The sequence below is a fragment of the Callorhinchus milii genome, unplaced genomic scaffold, assembly GCF_018977255.1.
Source record: "Callorhinchus milii isolate IMCB2004 unplaced genomic scaffold, IMCB_Cmil_1.0 Scaffold5, whole genome shotgun sequence".
NCBI lineage: Eukaryota > Metazoa > Chordata > Chondrichthyes > Chimaeriformes > Callorhinchidae > Callorhinchus > Callorhinchus milii.
This window is the reverse complement of record NW_024704746.1, coordinates 63971474-63991932: the sequence shown is the minus strand read 5'-3', so window position 1 is coordinate 63991932 and position 20459 is coordinate 63971474. Positions and strand designations below refer to the sequence as shown.

General features: G+C 44.8%; 1 protein-coding gene across 5 annotated transcripts in view; it reads left to right on the top strand.

Annotated features, from left to right (window-relative positions):
• The first annotated feature begins 4571 nt into the window (after positions 1-4571).
• The window catches only part of cax1 (cation/H+ exchanger protein 1), a 32791-nt gene continuing 16903 nt past the window's right edge, over positions 4572-20459 (top strand). Inside the window, exons 1-6 of one of the 5 annotated variants that reach the window (XM_042335388.1) lie at positions 4574-4615; positions 13711-13851; positions 14659-14739; positions 16738-16868; positions 18406-18511; positions 19690-19806. In XM_042335388.1, the coding sequence (XP_042191322.1) occupies positions 4576-4615; positions 13711-13851; positions 14659-14739; positions 16738-16868; positions 18406-18511; positions 19690-19806 (616 nt within the window). In that variant the 5' untranslated portion in view covers positions 4574-4575. Of the gene's footprint in view, positions 4616-4846; positions 4945-13710; positions 13852-14658; positions 14740-16737; positions 16869-18405; positions 18512-19689; positions 19807-20459 lie in introns of those variants that run through there. The other 4 variants (XM_042335387.1, XM_042335389.1, XM_042335391.1 and 1 more) reach the window with 4 other exon arrangements.

Below are 20459 nucleotides of genomic sequence, written 5' to 3'. Positions count from 1 at the left end.
TGAATACTTTCTGCTTCAAACACAATTTCCAACAGTGAGTTTGGCATTCACGCTACACTCCCATCAAAAAAAAATAATAATAATTTGGTCACTCAATTCACAACTGTGTGGACACTGTTGGCTGCTGCATTTTGCCCACAAAATATACAGTCAATTCACTTTACAGTATATTCTGTGAAGCGCTTTGAGGCTTCTCGAAGACGTGAACAGGCACCGTATCAAATGGAAGGAATATTGTAAAGTTCCTCCTAAATTCCCTTTTAGATCTCCTGCTGGCTATCGTTTATTTATGTCCACCTGTTTTAAACTCACCAACAAGTATTGTTGTCCACCTGAAGGAAACGCTTCATAATTTCAAATGTCTCAATCATCTCTTTGGGAGTGAAGTTCTAACCTGTGCCTAATCTTTCTTGATATCCACTCGTTCCTGATAGCATCATAGCAAATTTAAGCTTGGTTCAACCTTATGTAAATAGCAGTACTATAGTACCAATCTTTTTGACTCCCATTTTAAATATTCTTAAATGCCAGTGTTTACAAAATTGATTGTTACAATATTTATTTTGGTAAAGTTTGGACAATATTATTGTCTGGTAATTTTGGTGCTGTGCTTATAAATCTATGAAACTAACACTTAACTAAAGTATCGTATAGTGCCTTATGTTGTTGAGACATCGCAAAGTGCTTCACGGTGACTTTTTGTGGGCAAAACACAGCAGCCAATTGCGCACAGCAATGTCCCACAAACGGTCGTGGAATGAATGACCAATTTATCGTCTTAATTTATTTTTTATGGAATAGCATTGGAGCATTGCCTCACTATAGCAATACAGGTTTGTCTGTCTTCCTAATCGTGGTGTGACAGATTCTCAGTCTTCAGGGCTAATTAGGGAAAACAAAAGGGTTCTGTTCTGAATACAAACACTTACACAACTCATCCTTAGTTGTCGGCCTTTCAAAGTCTTTGAAAATCATTCTGGACCATGTATCCTTTAGCAATTTTAGTATTTCTGGCCTGCATAGAACAATGTTTATGTAAACCATAAAAAAAATTGCCCGGAAGCATGAAAAATCATTGAAGCGTAGTGAAGATAAAAATCATAACTTGATTTAGATTAGAAGGCTGGCAATGTTCTTGTAATAATAATAATCCTTGCATTTGATATAGCGCTTTTCACGTCGGGAGGACGTCCCAAAGCGCTTCACAGAACACACTGTAAAGTGAAGTGACTGTATATTTGTGGGCGAACGCGGCAGCCAATTGCGCACAGCATGCACTTGATGTGCAGCTGTGTGGTTAACATTGTTGAAAAGAGTTCCTGGCATTGTCTGTCTGTTTAACTAAAGAGCTTAAACCCATACTCTCAACTGAGGACCAGTGTCTCGGGATCCAACGTGGAGGTAAGTCGAGTCTCTGTGGTCTCCTGGTTGAGACCTGAGCTGAGATAACTGAGTTAGAGTAATTGTATCGTTATGTCCTTGGGAAAAATTGCACACTCCAGAACTAACAGACTCTTGAGTTCTTAGTTGCTGGAAGGAAGGTTAGCAGAGTCTCCTTGGAGCTGAACTGGTTCCAAGGTGACCTGCTCGACAATGTAATGTGGCAACCAAATCAATTCTCTGGTGATCTGCTTGTTGTTTGAGCCAGGCGGGTACTCCAACACACACTGGGATACTCAGGCCTTGCCTGTTGCCAACCTGCGCTTAACACAACAACAACAACAACAACAAAATTACATTTGTAAAGCGCCTTTCACGTCGGGAGGACGTCCCAAGGCGCTGGACAGTCATGGATCAGTCATAATGTTCTCCTGAATTAGGCAAGTTGAGTGTGTTCCTCCAGCGGAGAGTGCGTTCCTTTCCAGCCGCAAGGATTTCCACGAGTAATAATAATCCTTACATTTGGTATGGTGCCTTTCACAGCAGGATGATGTTTCACAGTATATACTATAAAGCGCAGTGACTATATTTTGTAGGTGAAACATGGCACTTAACTTGTGCGCAGCAAAGACCTTTGAGTAGCCGTGAAGTAAACTACCAATTTTATTTGGGAATCGTTGCCTGGAAGAAACTCCCTTCAAATAGTGCCATGGGATCTTTTAACATCCACCTGAACAGGCAGGATGGCATCTCTTAACAATGCAGCACACCCCCATCAACGCATTGGAGTGTCACTAATTATTTATCCCTGGTTGAACATAATGGGTGTAACTTGAAAAGAGTTTCTGGTAAAAATCCTCTGGATTAATTGGTCGTTAACCTCATCCCTCGTTGGACCTCATTTGCACAAAAGATAAGCTGTTGAATTTTCCAACAAAATCAGTGACTAACCTTGACCGGAATGTGGACTTTGTTGCTGTGGCGGGGAACCGCGTGAAGACGAGGTACGGCACACAAGAATGGAAGGGAATTTTCCAGGAAGTCACCCTGTACTATTGTGTACTTTTAAGGTGGAGTTTTATTGTGGTACATTAGGCCTCACATGTCGTACCAGTCAGGATCATACATTTAGTAATAATAATAATCCTTCCATTTGATATAGCGCCTTATCACGTCGTTGAGAGGTCTCAAAGCGCTTCACAGAATATGCCGAAAAGTGAATTGACTGTATATTTGTGGGCGAAACGCACAGCAGTGTCCCACAAACTGTAGCGGATTGAGCAACCAAATTATTATTTGACTTCCGCAAAGTATGAATAATGTCAAACTTGCATAGAATATAAACTCTTGAATGGGACTTGGGCAGATGTATGACTTGGGCCATTATATGATTCATACAGCTCAGACTTGGGCGAGTTTAAATCATTGCAAGAGAAGTCTGAAATAACATTCTCAATTGGGGCACTCTCGCAGGTGTTCGTTTGTGGAGTCCTGTAGTAGATCGGTTAGCGCACTGGCTCTAGGTTTGATTCCTAACGTAGAGCAAAACCCGAGGCACGTTTCCTTACTCCACACGCCTCTGTTTACCGAGCAGTCAACAGGAACCCGTTCGTTAGTTGAATGGCGGATCACTTTGCAGGGGTGATAATCCCTTTTTAAAACGTAAATAATGATAATTTAGTCACTCAATCCTCGACTGTTCGTGGGACACTGCTGTTCGTGCCGTGTTTTGTCCAGGATACCTTCCCCCCTCCCCCCACGTATGAACTCTGGCTGAGGTTTTTCTTGGATCTTGGCCGTAGCTGAGTATCAGCGCAGTCAAAACGCACAACCCAACAACGTGGGAGGAACAACTACGACAAGAAATTACATTTATGCAGCGCCTTCCACGTCGGGAGTTAAGGATTTGCATCCGAAGCCGCCAAAATGCATCAGGAAGAGAGCATCAGAAATCAACAAAAAGACCATTCGGGGGTCATCCGCTTGACCATCTCATGCCAAACCTTGTAACCCCTTCCTACTATTATTATTCTATTATTATTATATTCTGGAAAAACTCTTCCTAAGTGGGTATTTGCTACATCAGACTGATCTGCCAGTCATCGCACAATATTCCCATTCCCAATAGAAAAAAAACAATTGTGAAACAGTCAGGTTTGGGACTGCAGGACAGACTGTAAACCCTCTAAACCTGACCCTCTGGGGGGAGGGGAGGAGCAGGAGATGGGTGGGGAGGGGGGAGATCCCCAAAAGGTGCCCCCCCCCCCCCCTTTAAAGTTTAACCAATCATAGTAACAACACCCTGGACAGGTCCTTGTAAATGCTGATACCAGCAGCAGCAGCAACTGGGAGTTGTTTTGTTTCTCTCTCTCTCTCTCTCTTGAATTGGGATGGTCCTCAGCTGGTGGGAGGGGGTGATGGTGGGAGGAGGTTGTGGGAGATGGTGGTGGGAGGAGGAGGTGATGGTGGGAGGAGGTTGTGGGAGATGGTGGGAGGAGGAGGAGGTGATGGGGGGAGGAGATGGTGGGAGGAGGAGGAGGTGATGGTGGGAGGAGGAGGAGGTGATGGTGGGAGGGGAGATGGTGGGAGGAGGAGGAGGTGATGGTGGGAGGGGGAGATGGTGGGAGGAGGTGTGGGAGATGGTGGGAAGGGGAGATGGTGGTGGGAGGAGGAGGTGATGGTGGGAGGAGGAGGAGATGGTGGGGGAGGAGGAGGTGATGGTGGGAGGAGGAGGAGATGGTGGGGGAGGAGGAGGTGATGGTGGGAGGAGGAGGAGATGGTGGGGGGAGGAGGAGGTGATGGTGGGAGGAGGAGGAGATGGTGGGGGAGGAGGAGGAGATGGTGGGGAGGAGGAGGTGATGGTGGGAGGAGGAGGTGATGGTGGGAGGAGGAGGAGATGGTGGGAGGAGGAGGAGGAGATGGTGGGAGGAGGAGGAGATGGTGGGGGGAGGAGGTGATGGTGGGAGGAGGAGGAGGTGATGGTGGGAGGAGGAGGTGATGGTGGGAGGAGGAGGAGGTGATGGTGGGAGGAGGAGGTGATGGTGGGAGGAGGAGGAGGTGATGGTGGGAGGAGGAGGAGGAGGAGATGGGAGGAGGAGGAGGAGGAGGTGATGGTGGGAGGAGGAGGAGATGGTGGGGGGAGGAGGAGGTGATGGTGGGAGGAGGAGGAGGTGATGGTGGGAGGAGGAGGAGGTGATGGGAGGAGGAGGTGCACAGAAACTACAGGAACCAGAAGGTACTGTGAGTGATGGACTGAACCTGTGTGTGTGTGTGTGTGGGGGGGGGGGGGGGGGGGAGGGGGGGAGAGCGCCTGCGCGGTTGGTATATAGGGAGGGGGTGGGGGGCAGATGCTGATGATTTGGAGTTGGAGGAGGAGCAGAGCTGTGGCTGTGCCGGAGCTGTGGGGCAGTGCAGTGCTGTGGGGCAGTGCTGTGGGGCAGTGCTGTGCAGTGCTGTACTGGTGCTGTGGGGCTGTGCAGTGCTGTGCTGGTGCAGTGCTGTGGGCTATGGCGGAGGGGGACGCGGACGCGGCTGTGAGGCGGCGCAGTGCACAGGACGCTATGGGTGAGACGGCGGCGCCGACAGTGGTGTATCCACTGTGTGTCCGTGTGGGAACCTCCTCCCCCCGCGGGGGGGGGTCTGTCTGTGTGTGTGTCTGTGTGGTGTCTGTCTGTGTCTGTCTGTGTGTCTGTCTGTGTGTCTGTCTGTGTGGTGTCTGTCTGTGTCTGTGGTATCTGTCTGTGTGTCTGTCTGTGTGGTGTCTGTCTGTGTGTGTGTCTGTGGTGTCTGTCTGTGTGTGTGTCTGTCTGTCTGTGTGGTATCTGTCTGTGTGTCTGTCTGTGTGTCTGTCTGTGTGGTGTCTGTGTCTGTGTGGTGTCTGTCTGTCTGTCTGTGTGTCTGTCTGTGTCTGTCTGTGTGTGTCCATGTGGGAAGCTCCTCCCTGTCTGCTCCCTGTCTGTGTGTGTCTGACTGTGTGTGTCTGTCTGTGTGTGACTGTCTGACTGTGTGTCTGTATGTGTCTCTCTGTCTGTCTGTGTGTGTCTCTGTGTGCGCGTGTGTCTGTCTCTGTCTGTGTGTCTCTCTCTGTCTAGTCTGTGTGTGTGTGTGTGTGTGTGTGTGTGAAATGCTGTACACCGTCCGGCGCCGTGGGACGTCCTCCCGACGTGAAAGGCGCTCTACGGATGTAGCGTTGTGGTCGTGTCTCTCCGTCTGTCTGTGCGTCTCCGTCTGTGGTCTGTGTGTCGGTCCGTCTGCGCGACACCGGTTCTCCGGCGCCGGGAGCCTCTCGTGACTTATTTCAAACCCGTCCGGGGGGCTCCGCGAGTCAAGCGCGGGCTCCCGCTTGAACATGGTGTTGTTTCTTAACCTTTGTTCCAACTCACCAGCTCGTCCCCTCCCGCGAGCTGCTCAGAGGAGTCAGCGCCCTCCAATTATGTTTCGTTTTGGTTTTATTCGCCATATCAAATCAAGCTATTATCATTGGACACGAACTAATGACGAGGCCGGCTCAGTTCCGCGGCCGATCACACCCCTCGCCTTCGACGGGGCGCCTTATCGTGCCTTTCGGGCGAGTCTCAAAAGTGTTGGCGCAGAGCGTACCGTAAAGGTGAATCGACTTGAATTTTGCGGGCAATTTTTGCGGTGTCCCCAAAGCAATGCCGTCGTGGGTTGAGCGTACATANTTTTTTTTTCTTGGAGGGATGCATATACAGCTTCTGCCACGCGTCAAGCAAGCGCACTTTTTTCCCCCGCACGTTAATGCATCAGGATCTGTTTCAACCGTTACGGGGCTTTTCTTTTTTTTTTTAAAAAAAAAACCGATCGTTATTTACCAAGCTTGCACGCGTTTTTTTTTTTTTTTTTAGTGTGCGCGTGATGTGTGCGGTGTGTACGTATGTATGTGCGGCTTTACTTAAGATCTCGTCGGTTTAGTCCATAGTGTAATGGTTTAATTTGCATTTCACTGAAGGGAAGGAAGTGGGGCTGCAGTTTTTTTCCAAAAGGCATATTTCAGTCGTGACCCTCTGCTGCTTTAGAGAGGTGTTGGTACATTTCAGTAAGTGCTTCGCTCTGGAGTTTGAGACGGTTCGAGGGGAGAAGAGAGAGGTTTTTACGATTACTAGTTAACTGCCTGTCTGTCAATGTTGGAGTTCGAATGATTGCTTGACCCGTGGATTGTTGCAGGTCTACGATCCTTCTGTCTCTGTGTAAACCGTGATATTTAGCGTTATTGCTACACAGAGGTATAACAGCTGCAGCGCCATACTTTCAATTGGTGCAATCAGCGCTCCATGGACGGTTGGGGTGGGGGGGGGGGGGGGTATTGTGGCTGTGGACAGGAAGATGGGAAGAGTTCTCCCATCTTTTCGTGCTGAATTGTGCAGCCTCATCGAGGGGCTCTGGGGTGAGGTGTTCTAATGCTTGCTATCCACCTAGTGGGGGCTTAAACCTGTGTTTATTAAACGTCAAATGACCAAATGGGGAATAATAATAATAATCCTTGCATTTGATATAGCGCTTTTCACGTCGGGAGGACGTCCCAAAGCGCTTCACAGAACACACTGTAAAGTGAATTGACTGTATATTTGTGGGCGAACGCGGCAGCCAATTGCGCACAGCAATGTCCCACAAACAGTCGTAGATTGAAAATGACCAATTTATTATTGTTTTGGGTTTTGGAGGGATTATTATTAGGCTCTGTGTGGAGTAAGGAAACTTGCCCAAGGTTTCGCCCTCTGCCTGGAATTGAACTCGGGTCTCTCACTTGCAAAGCGAGTGCTCTAACCACTGAGCTACAGGACTCCACATCTGGGAGTAGGGATGATGGTGGGTGAGCTGGATCTCATTGGGGCTGAGCTGGCTCCAAGGTGACTTGTTTGGTAATGGACTATTGGAATTGATTCAGCCCTCTGTGGAAGTCTTGGTAGTGTGGCCCCTGAGCCAGGTGGGTCTGCAGTGCTTCAATGTTCTGTTGGTTTATTTGCAGAACTTGGTAGACAGTCTCTGTCCAGTTTCTTTGATTATGAAGGTTAGATGTGTCAACTGTAAACCGGCTTAACACGTTGGTGTTACAACAAAGATCTTGCCCTGAGGTGCAACATTTCAATGAGGTTTCAGAGAGCGGTGGTACTTTTTATAAAGTAACCTGACATTATTTTAAAGGATATTTTTTGTCCAATGTCACCCGCCCGGTTGTGGTTGCCTCAATCTTGTATAGGTTTCTATCGTTCATAATGACTAGTTAGGCTACTGGTGTTTTGGGGGTGGGGGTTGACTAAGGGAATAAATATCAAAATGGATGCCATCTCAACCTGTCTAGCTCCTTGCACTTGTGGTTATCTCCAACATGCTGTGGTGTCTTCACTTAATAATAATAATAATATTAATAATCCTTACATTTGATATAGAGCCTTATCACATCTTCGAGACGTCTCAAAGCGCTTCAGGGATATAACGTAAAGTGAAATTGCCTGTATATTTTGTGGGTGAAACTTCATACATGTGATCGTCAGCTATCATGACACAAACGTTCCACTGCTGCAACCTGGACAAAAAAAGGAATCCGGGGCAGCATTTTGTTTTGCGGTGACTTTGAAATAGTCTGACCTCTGCTACCGTTCCGTTGCTCTCTTGATTCCAGTGTGTGTTAGAGCAAATCTGCATGAGTAACACATAACCGAGTGCTGACGTCTGGCTGGAACGTGTACACATCACCAATATATTATTATATTATTATTATTATCTTGCAGTGGTGTTACGGTGCACCTGCTTTGTTAAGCAGCTGATGTTTAATTTGATCCTGTTAACACGCCTGCGTTTAGCAGACTTCCTCCTGATGGTCTCAGGTTCCCTGATTGGTTCTCAGCACTGAACGGACAGGATAGATGCAGATTTCCAATCCTGTGTTGATTTAATGCATCTCAGCTGGACACGGTTTGCAATCGGTCTCGACCTGTCCAAGGACGGAAATATTCAGCCAGGATTCCAATTGTCGGTGGGTATTGAGGGTCGGGTCTGCTCCGGTTGATCAAACAGGACAGGTCAGTGTTGTGCAGGACAAACTAACACTCCAGTAGAGGTATTTCTTTACGGGCAATGAATGGCCTGCGGGATTGTTAGCAGGAAATTGTTTTGAGGCCCCGGATGCTAAGTTAATTTAAAAAAAATTGCAAGGGCCAGAGGAGCAGGTGGTGGTCAGAGAAGAGATCAGAATGACTTGAGGAGCTATTTTATTACTTGAACCTCTTGTGATCCTGTATTTTTTTATTAAACAGCAAGTGTATTTGTGTGTAGCTGGAATATAAATTTACGCTGGTCTCAAAGAAAACATTTCAACAATTCCCGTAATAGAAAGAAAACCACAACTCATTATTTCGTTAGTTCCAAGTTGCGTCTTGTGCCCCCCACCCCTCTTCCCCTCTGTCACCCTCTCCATGTGCACACATTTTTGGCACGCTCCCTATTTACAGTTGAATATCTCTGCGTACACTACATCCATGCTCGTGAACCTGTTAATGATCTCCATCGACGACGTTTGCTGGAAAGTGTGTGCAGTTGAGATTTTTGATTGTAGGATTTTTTTTGTTCTCCTCGCTCGTTCCACAGTTATATGGCCAACAACTTGTGCGAGGGCTGACAGTTTGGTAAGGTCATAGCGGGCTGAAGATCATCATTTATTCTTCATGAAGATCCTATTCCTACCAATAAGCTTAAAATTTGTGGGTGCTAAAATTTAATAGTGGCTCTAGGTTCATATCTTATTCTAGATAACTGTGGGTATTTCATCCTACAGTATTTTGATTACTTCAGGTTTTTCCTGGAGTATTCTCTTCCAGTGTCTTAAGATGTTAATTGCACAAAATACTGGTTGTAATTCAATTTTTTTTGCTAACGGCTATATGTCAGATTCCAATCTAGTGGGGTTTCATTCCACTAATTGGGTAGAAAGAGAAGATGGGACATTTTTTTACCCATGTATTTTTCTCGAGGGCTTGTATTGGTCTTGTGAGCTTTAGTCATGATTGTAGCTTTATGGATTCCCCACTCAAAGATTAGCAAATTTATTTAATCATTGCAAGCTAATTGAATGGTGTGTAAATCATTGAAAAATAAGACTATGTATAGACATGTCTATTGGTATTGTGCTGCAACATAAAGGTGAAATAAACTTGCCACTTGCAACAATGCTAATATTGGAAAAGAGATGTTTTTGGGAAAAGCCTCAGTACATATATTGAACTGATCCTTAGAACTATGGAATTGCAACTTTCTTTATCATGTGTCCTTCAAACCTGGCCAATGACCGATTAAAGATTTGGCAGCCAAATAATTGTCGTAGACCAATCTGTGGGGGTGAAAGACATCAAGCCAAGGTTCCTGTCTGACTGTTCAGGTGGGTGTTAAAGATCTTAGGGTACTATTCAATCTGAGGTGAGTTTCTTAATGTCCCGGCCAATGATTCGCTGGATGAAATTGTTCAGTTCCTTCAACCTGTTTTGGGGGATGTTGCTATGTGTAAATTGGCTGCACATTTGCCCACGTACACAAGGTGACTACATTTCACCTTAAAATCCTGCGAAGGACTTTGACAATGTGATCCAGTGCTATATCAAATGCTATTATATCAGACCTCCAAGAATCTTGTGATTTTAGGATAGCAAACCATTATGTGGAAGAGGTTGGTGCCTAAGGCATCACGGGACCCATGTATACACTTCAGTCTCTGACTACCCCCACCTGAAGGATGCTGTATAAAAATGCATGTTGCCATTGTAAATTCAAGGGCTGTGTTTTTATTGGGTCAGCCAGATGTCTGACACATGCAGAAACCCATCACCATGCTTAAAAATATCCAGTATGAAGGGTTGTTGGCATCACAAACTGCTTGGCAGCTCTCTGTTCCTTGAACTCTGATGGACAGCAGCTTTCCCCCATGCTCGGGCCCCGACATCTGACTATTCAGCGCTTTGGGACGTCCTCCCGACGTGAAAGGCGCTCTATAAATGTCATTTTGTTGTTATGCAGCTATCTTGTGGATATACTGTAGCTCAATCTCTCAATGCTTGGGAAATTGACCAAATTGATTTTTTTTTTCTGCATTGAATTTTGCAAGGCAACAGATTCCAGAACGAGTCCTTCTCAATCTTTCCCAGACTCGGTTTAAAGTGTTCTATTCCTGTCTCCGAAGGATGATGATGATGCTCCTCAGCAATGCTCAACTTAAGAATCGACCATATAAAGCACTGCAGAAATGTTGGAAATGGAGAGCGGGTGACGTTCTGGCCTTGCAGTCTTCCGCTCTGATGCTGAATATTTCCAACTGTTTTTTTTTATTCCCCCCCCCCCCCTCCCACTCACTCCTCAAGCCATGAAGGCAGGAGGAGAGGAAGGTTTAAGAATGGGCTTGCATTGCCATCAAAATCTAGTTCAAGTGTATTTACGTTTTTAGTCCCTACCTCTGGCCGTTGCTGGTTGGGCCTCAGTCTTTCTGCCCCCACCCTTTGAAACACCATCACCACAGTCCAAACATAATAGAATGAGCATGTAACCTGAGGCCATGTTTGGACTCCATTCCATGTCTGAGTGATTTTACATATGTGCGTCAAGCTTCCTGTTATGATATTTGATGCTACTCCCTTGAGGGTGTGAGGGGGGGGGAGAAATGAGAATTGAATCTTCACACCCTGACCCATCATCTCAGCGCCACTTGTATCTAGGCTGCGCCTGCAGTTTCAGAGCTGTCTTTGTGGCTGAATTAGTTTCAGGGCTGTCTTTGTGGCTGAATTAGTTTCAGGGCTGTCTTTGTGGCTGGATTAGTTTCAAGTCGATCAGCAAATTATATTGTGGGTTGACTCACTACCCAATTTTCTCTGTAGAAAGTTTACATTCTCTTTCAAGGAGTGTGTGGGTCTCGGAACAAAAGATGCTGGGATAAGTGGACATATCCTAGCCTCTTTTCTTCCGAGACCCACACACTCCTTGTAAGAGTTTGTGCTGGGACCATTGGAAATGTTGTGGTACTTTTTGGAGGTAATCAAATGTATTCTGCATGACTGTGTAACCAGCCAAGGCGTGCGTAATCAATCATAAGTACTTTATCGTCAAAACATCTCAAAGTGCCTTGCAGGATTTAATGAAGTCAAGTGACTGCAGAAGCCAATTTGCACACAGCAATGTCTCACACTTCAATTTCTTCCATTGCAGATGACTTGTGCACGCTCCCTTTACACACAGTTAATGATGATTATCTTCACATGGTATGTAGGGATTATTAATTGGCATCGAACTTATCCCAAAATAAATGAATTTGATTGAGCAGCTGGTATAATAATAATAACAATAATCATCCTTGCATTTGATATAGCACCTTATCACAGCTTCGAAAGTCTCAAAGCGCTTCACAGAAGAGACTGTAAAGTGAATTGACTGTACTCTATATATATTTTGTGGGTGAAAAGCTAGGTAAACCTTTCTTGCAAGGCTGGCACATTCTATTGTTAGCCAATCTACTGTCAGCTTGTACGTTATCAAATGGAGCATTGCATCTCGTCAGTGGCATCATGTACATTAATTGCCTTGCGTTACTAATGCTGAGGACTGACTTCGATCTCCAAAGATTTTAAGAATGTTCTGGAACGATTTGCCTGCCCTTTGATGCACGAAGCATCGACTAAACTGAACAGGATCTAAGAATAGCCGTCGGGTAACAGATTTGGTTACGTGAATTGTGCAGGATTTTTATTGGAGGATAAACACCAGTGATCATTGATGAATGGGGTTGACTCTAGATTAACATGAAACGATGATAATGTATTGTTGATCCCACGGCACTGTATCAAAGGGGAGGGCTTTTGGTATATCTTGGCCATCAATTCTCCATGTTGGCATTTCACCTCATGGATGTTTGCAGGAATTTGCTGGGTGCAAAATGGCTACGTACTTTGCCTACCAGAAACTTGATACTGCATTTAACTGTGTACTGTGAATATATTATGGAAAAATGTTTTTGATGATGTATCTGCTGTTATACTGAGTTCTTCATTCTCCACCCATTGCTCTCCTTGGTCTGCTATTCTTCTTTGTCGTTCCTTAAACTCCCTTTGTGGGGTCCCTGTTCACTCACTTTAGTAAATCATCTTGTTTTCACTGTTCCAACTGCCGCCCTTTACGGTTACCGAGGCTAGAGTTACAACAATTCTCTTTAAGAGAAGTGGAAAGTGTCAATAACTCAACATTTCCTCCAGGGTTGGAGAAAACTAGCATTTGAGAGCCTTTAGTTTGGACTGAAACCTTCCTTTGGCTTTGGGCAAGGTTGATCTGTGCAAGAACCCAACACATAAGGTATTGTCTTGAATGAAGTTGCCTCACTTGTTCAGTAAAGGCCAGGCACAAAAATACCGGTTTCTTGACACTGGCTAATTATTCTACTTTCTACCCCCCTGAGAGCAGAAAGCCATCAGTCTTTTTCACACTAGGTTAGAGGTCATGGATCGAGATACGGGAGGGCATTTTCTAACTGGATGCAAGTTTGCATTTTTCTTTCTCTGCTAATCTTCATGCACAGAAGTGAATTGTCCCAGTTAACTTCCCTGTCCCCTCTGGTCTGTCCTTCCCATGTGCCCACTTCCTCATATAATTGAGTGCCTGATATTGTTGCCCAATTCAAATCTGTTAATATGTTTTTATAATTCAGAAGGTCTCAAAGTTAAATATGGCATGTTCTGCTTTTCCAGATTTTTGCTCTGGATTTGATCTATCATTTTTTAATCCTTTTAATTTGCTACTGGGAGTTTCTCTTTACATTAATTGATTCTATAATCTTGCGGTTGTCGACACCTGATCCTTACAGTTTCATTATCAGTGGCCGACTCATCAATGTTCTGCTTTAGTGTCTATATTGGACCACAATATTTTCATGCATCAGCATCTTCTAACATTGAAAGTTGATCACCCCCCAAGTTCCTCCTATCTTTTGAAACGCACACTGCTTCACTGAAGTGCTTTGCAACAGTCCTGTTAAATTTGGGGGGCTGGGAATCAGCTTGGAGGTATACTTGCAGACATGGACTAGATCAAAGCTTCAAGCACCTGTAGACCTGACTGAATCTTTCAGTTGGCTTTGACTTGGGACGAGCTGACCTCTAACTTGTACTACACGTTTTTCAGCTCCTGAACAGAACTAACACGTCCTGATCAGCATGTTAAGTCCTGACACTTTTATACCTATAGCATTTTTTTTTACACAATGGCACGGCAGGCAAAACGGGTAGGTTCTTGGGACTCTTATCAACTTAGCTGCTTGCTCAGGGTTTTTTTTGTTTCCATCAATAGACTTTGGGAGGGAGTATGATGTAAGGACAGAAGCACAACAGTATCCATATCCTCTGACCCTCAATGAGAAGCATAATGGGCTCCACCGGCAGCCTGACCCGATGGACACTCTCTCACCTTTCACACCCAGATTGCTCCCAGGTTAGTTCTCCAGATCTCATCCCTGATGGTCTGAAATCTAGGCTCGTTTTTTAAAGCACAGCCTCCTCCCTTCTTCAAGGCCCGTGTCAAGATCCTCCTCTTTGACTACGCCTTTGGTCACCCTCCTACCCCTGCCCTCCACCCCTCCTGATCCCAGCCTCCAGCTCAGGTCCAAATCCCTGACTGTCCAGCACCTTGGGACTTCCTCCTGATGTGAAAGGTGCCGTACAAATGTAATTTGTTATCTTTCCACGCTGGATTATAAGGATGAATTGCTGGCACCACAAGATCTAGGTTCTTGGCACTTGGCAATAAGATCTATATTGGCGTGAAAATCTTTGGTCAAGCTTTGCAAGATGGATGTCTGACACTATCTTGCATAACGAAAATGCTGTTTCAATGGCTTATGCATCCCCCCCCCCCCCCCACTGTGTGTGCCGACCTGTAATTTTTGTGGTCACAAGCTTCCCTAAATCTAGAGATCGTACACTAATGAATCAACTAGACCCATAACTTTATTTTCCTTCTTTGTTGGCTTGCCCTGGGACTGCAACGTGGAAATGAGTGACATTTGGTGATGGCTTGAAGTTTTTCTAGTAAATCTTTACACCACTCTGGGTAGTCTGTTGGACTGACAACCGGTAACATTATTGTGCAGCTAACTGTACTCTTGACACTTAACGGCATTAAAGTTGCTTGGAGCCAAGCTTCCCTTTGCTGTGACTTTAAAGTCTAAGTTTAAAACTTAGTGAATTATACCCAGGTTCCTTTTTGAAAATCTGCTCAATGTCTGTCGCATTTACACAGGTGGAAAGACTGACGTTCGACTGCATAGATTTTCACAAAGCTCAAGTGATCACCTTCTGGCAGACTGGCCTGCTAGGAACAGTTAAGTAATTTGGACCAATGCCAATCTTAATGCTGAAAAGTTTGCGTTGGGGCAACTGTGTTATATGGAATTCGAAGTGCTCTTGTTTTGAAATTGATGAATAAATGTTGGGTGACTGCACTTAAAAGTTACTAGCTTGGCTAGGTTACTGTACCTGGTTCTACGAGAGCTGGATTGTAGTGCTTAGTCAACCTTTGCCCGGATGATTGACTTCCATTCAGCACCCAGGGTAGCATCAACATTTGCTTCACCAAAGTCCAGCTGGGATAGAAAAAGCCCAGACCTGTTCATATCCTTAAACATTTGTTTCCAGATCTTTTCCTACATCAATCTTGGCACCAGATGAGTCGCACGTGCTGACTGTTTGTCAATTGTCTATTATTTGTAAGGTTTGTGCACGTTAACACGACCAATGGGGGGAATCCTGTAGCTCAGTGGTTAGAGCATTCCCCTCGCAAGCGAGAGGACCTGGGTTTGATTCCTGGCCAGGGCGAAACATTTGGCAAGTTTCCTAACTCTGCACATCTCTGTTTACCTAGCAGTAATTAGGAACCCGGATGTTAGTCGATTGGCGAATCGCTTTTCTGGGGGTAATAATCCCTTAAAGAAAAATAATAATTTGGTCACTCAAACCACGACTGTTTGAGGGAGACCGCTGTGCACAATTGGCTGCCGGGTTTCATCCATAAAATATACAGTCAATTCACTTTACAGTATATTCTCTGAAGTGCTTTGAGATGTCTCAAAGACGTGATAAGATGCAATATAATAATAATCTTTGCATTTGATATAGTGCCTTACCAAATGCTATTATTATTAGAGCAGTAAGCTGTGCGCTTAACATTAAATCACACTTTGGGATAGATTTCCAGAAGACATGGGACCATATAGTTGACCATATTCCTAGGCAGAGCAAGGAAAGCAACATTTGAATGGCGCAATGTGCTTGAATATAATACTTGATGCAAGATGTGTGTGTGTGTGGTTCATGATGGCAGCTATTCCTTCTGTAAAACATTTGTAGTCCGCACTTGACAAATGAGAGCTGCAAACATTTTATATCAACATGGCACTATTTGAAAAGAGAAAGGAGTTTTTTTTTAGGTTTTCCTGGCAACAACAACATTATTACATTTATAGAGCGCCTTTCACGTCAGGAGGACGTCCCAAATCGCTGAACAGTCAGGTGTCAGGGTCCGAGCATGGGGGAGGGGTGGTGTAGGGGTGAGGGAAGGCAGAGAGGTGGGAGGGAGACCAAAGGCACGGTCGAAGAGAAGGGTCTTGAGACCGGCCTTGAAGGAGGCAAGGGAGGAAGCGAGGCAAAGGGACCGTGGGATGGAGTTCCAGAGTGTGGGGGCAGAGAGGCTGAAAGCCCGGACACCGATGGTCGGGCGGGAGACATGGAGCAGGGCGGCGCCCGATGAATAGAGGGAGCGGGCAGGTTGGTAGGGAGTCAGCAGAACAGAGAGGTAGGAGGGGGCAAGACCATAGTCACTATTGCTGAACCACAATGTTCAGCACTAGTGACTAAATATAATCAGCGATGTGTAATGTCTTCCCCCCCCCCCATCCCACGACTAGTGATGTGAATGATCTGCAGCCTGTTTCTGCATGTGCTCCCCTAACCAAAGGGGAAGATTGACTCCTCTCACAGGAGAATTTCCTTCAGTCACATACTTCTATTCTAGCAGTAAGTAGGAACCCGGTTGTTAGTTGATTGGCGGCGGATGGCTTTCTGGGGGTAATAATCCTTTCAAAACAATAAATAAATTTGGTCACTCAATCCACAACTGTTTGTGGGACCACCCCTGTGATCAATTGGCTGCCGCGTTTCACCCACAAAGTACACTTTATATTCTGTGAAGCTCTTTGAGATATCTCAACAATGTGATAAGGTGCTGTATCGAATGCTATTGTTCTATCTAGTGAATTAGTTTAAATTCTATCTAGTGAATCTAATGAAAAGTTAAATCTGATTTGGATTTGTATCTTTGCAGTGACCTCTACTCCAACCCAACATCATTCATCTGGTGAAGCACTCACTTGCACGACCTGTCTACTGACCACAAAAACCACTCTGTTAGCAGAAAATGAAGTTGAAGCGCACAAACTGGCCAACAACTACAAGGTTAGTGCGACGTTCAAGCTACAGTGTGTGGGCAGGGTTCAGGAACCTAAAAAATGGTTATGTATTACCTAAAGAATGGTTGGACAATGAGGGGCACATAATGAAAGCTTAGACTTCTGCCCTACAGTTCAATAAAAACCCGTTTCCAAAACTCTCGTCATTAAGGGCAGCAGTGAACTGCCAATGTGGATTATTGTTTTAATAAATCTGTAAAAACTGCTGAATTCTAGAACTTCAGCTCTTGCCTCTTGTGCTTTCTTATAGAAACATTGCCACCTGTTTTTTTGTTGATGTGTCTACCCAACTAGTCTAGCTCTGACGAAGGGTCAAGGACCCAAAACGTTGACTCGCTTGACTTTCTCCATAGATGCTGCCTGACCTGCTGAGTGTTCCCAGCGACTTCTCTTTTTGTTTCATATTTCCAGTATCTGCAGTGTTTTGCGTTTAGTCAAGCTTCTAACTTTTATATGAATTAAATTTTCTGATTCCGTACGTTGAAGTGTCAAGCTTTTAAGAGTTGATTCTGGAGTAGATCAAACTTTGTCCTAAAAATGACCAAATTAGGTTTTTTTTAAAATGAATTTCACCAACACTTAATATTGATGAGTAACTTCTAAGAATTGACTATGATGAATCCCTTTTATTTTAGGAGCTCTTGACTCACAATCTTTGGCCATGTATAACATGACTTCAAAACAGCTTAAGTTAAACTTAAGGTCAGAGGAGAAGGCTCTCCGAGGATAACTAGTGAACTCATCCAAATGTTTTAAACTTTGCCCACAATCTTAACACAACACGAGGAACTGCAGTAAATGGGGTTTACTCTGCAGTTTACAAATGCGGCCCCACAGAATCCCATCAGAAGCTGGAGAAATGCAAGCGGGGAAATGGATTTAAAACCTTTATTTCTAGTTTTTGAGATCAGCAACAAACTCAACCACAGGGTTTGTGGCCTTGCTGTCTGCTTGGAGTTCAGCCAGTTTTTTTTAAAAAAAACACCTGACTTGCTATTGAGAGCACTGTCTGGCCAGTTTCCTGCTGTTCAGCTACGACAACTGCTAGGCTTGCAGGGTAAACTTATAGCTGAAATGGAAGAATCTCTGCCCTCATTTTCTGTGGAATATGAAACCTCTTGTTCCTATCAGCAAGCCAAGCATCAATATTTTGGGGGTACTGTGGGACCTGCCTGGCTCAGAATCTTATTACTCTATTGGCAAGACCGTGTGACGCACACAAAAAATTGCTCACTCAATCCATGGTTGTTTGTGGGACACTGCTGTGTGTATTTGGCTGGTGCGTTTCGCCCACACTTTACAATATATTCTGTGAAGCCCAAAGAGATGTCTCAACGACGTGACATGCTATATCAAATGCAAGGATTATTATTCAGTAGAGCAGCGTTTTTGTTTTAATGTGGTCTTCTGTCTCCAGTGCTTAAATGGTTGACTTCCAGATTGCTGCTCACTTCGCTATCTGTGTGTTATGCAGAACAGATGAGTAGGAATCATTAACCAATGTCAACTTGTCATCTCTGCAGTTTGGGTTTAAGAAATGGAAAAGTCACGTAACTCAGAGGCCATGGGAAGACCGTTCTGCAATAGTCAAGGAGCTGTATTCTGATCTAAACGTCCTCAAGCATTCAGGTAATTGTCCTGTTTCATTGTATTCCTCAAACCAGCCACGATTTCAGCCACTACCCCCTGAATCTCTGGAACACTCCCTCAAACCCTCCCGCTTGCCACCTCCTTCCCCATCTTCGGGTCACCCCCCCGAAGACCTTCCTATTCGACCTTTCCTGCCGTCACCCACCCCCCGGCTCAGGGTCGTGCTCCGCCACTGTTGGGAGCTTTGGTACACTATCCTGCACGAGGGAGGCTATATAAATGCAAGTTGTTGACAATAGGGACACTGGGCCACTCTGAGAACAAGGGTGGACAAGATTAGTGGTCAAAGAGGACAACATTAGAGATTTTTGGTGTTAGGCCACCTGTATGGCTCATCACTGAGACTTGGAAATGTAACTGTCCTCAACCTTGCCAGGCAAAGTCTTGATGAGCAAGTCCAAATTGAAAGTGGAGCTGGGTTACGCAACAGTTTACCATGTTATATAACCCTTTAGGCTTCAAAGACCCTTTGTCTAGTATAGCTTAGTAAAATATATAGTGTATAGCTTGGGACGTGACCTGTGCATGCGACTACCAGGATGGTGGAAGTCGAACTGGATGGACTTTGGTCTTCTTTCCTGTTGCAATTCTGATGTAAAGATTATAGCTGGTAATGACCGCCGATTACTTTTAAATCAGTGTAATCCGTCGGTAGGTTTTGCATCCCAATCCTGCATAAACTTACCCAGAAGGTCAGTGACAAATCCTGCGTTAAGTACTTGAAATCCATTCCCAGAGAGCATGACAGTGGCGGAGTGTGACCCTGAGCCAGGGGGAGTAGGAGGGGGCCCGGTGATCATAAGCACGATCAAAAAGCAAGGTGTTTAGGTGGGATTTATAAGCTTTCACAGCAATAGTTTCTGCTTAAAGCAGCTCAAATATTGTGGTATTAAATACTTTCAATATTTAATACCACAACATTGCAATACTAATCCCCCAAAACGTGGTCACTCAATCCATGACTGTTTGTGGGACTCTGTTATGTGCAATTGGCTACCACAATTCACCCATAAAATACAGTTAATCCACTTTATATTCTGTGAAGTGCCTTGAGGAGTCTCAATGACTTGATAAGGTGCTATATCAAATGCAAGAATTATTATTAAGTTACATGGCAGTAGTGCTACTTAAATGCCTGCTTTTTTTTTCCCTCTAAGGAACATTGTTCACCTGTGGAAATCTCTTATACGTGCTGCTGTTCGGATGGTGGGTTTCGCTGCTGTACCTTCTGGTGTCTGCACTAATGTTTATTACGATTGTGGGAATACCTTATGGTAAGTGTTAAGTGGATCACGTTTCATTGCAAGGATTGTCAAATGAGCCAAAATGGTTCCTTTTGACTAACGCAGAGCCTTGCATCAAGGAGACCTTGATACATATCCAGGTGAAACCACTTGTCCCAATTGTACTTGTTAGCCAACTATTGTGAAGGAGGGTTTCTTATTTAGTGACGTTGAATTGTCAGCTATATTTACAGCTTAAGAGTGCAAAAAGCTGAGCGCAATGATGTCTTGAATGATCTAGTATTGCCCATATCATGTTTCCTCATTGCAGCTTGACCTATTTATCAAGGATTATGAAATTGTGGCTGAATTTGGGTAAAGCCTTTTCACCAATCAAGCACTCCCGAACAATGTGCCTTATAACTGAAAGCAATAGCTGCAGAGTTGGACAAATAAATGTGCAGATCAAATGAAAGTCCTTTCTTTCAACTAGAAGTGCCCAGAATATATCCCTTCCCCCCCCCCCCCACTTCCCCCAAGAAACCTACTGAAGTAGGTCTGAATCTTGAGAGCGTCTCAGCTGGAATAGTGAGCTCCACTTGACCCATGTACAATCTCTCGCTACGCAATTGTGGAATTTTCCATTCAGAATTAAGCTTCATGTTTGTTCTGAGCTTATGGTTCAGTTCATCTAACCAGCTCCA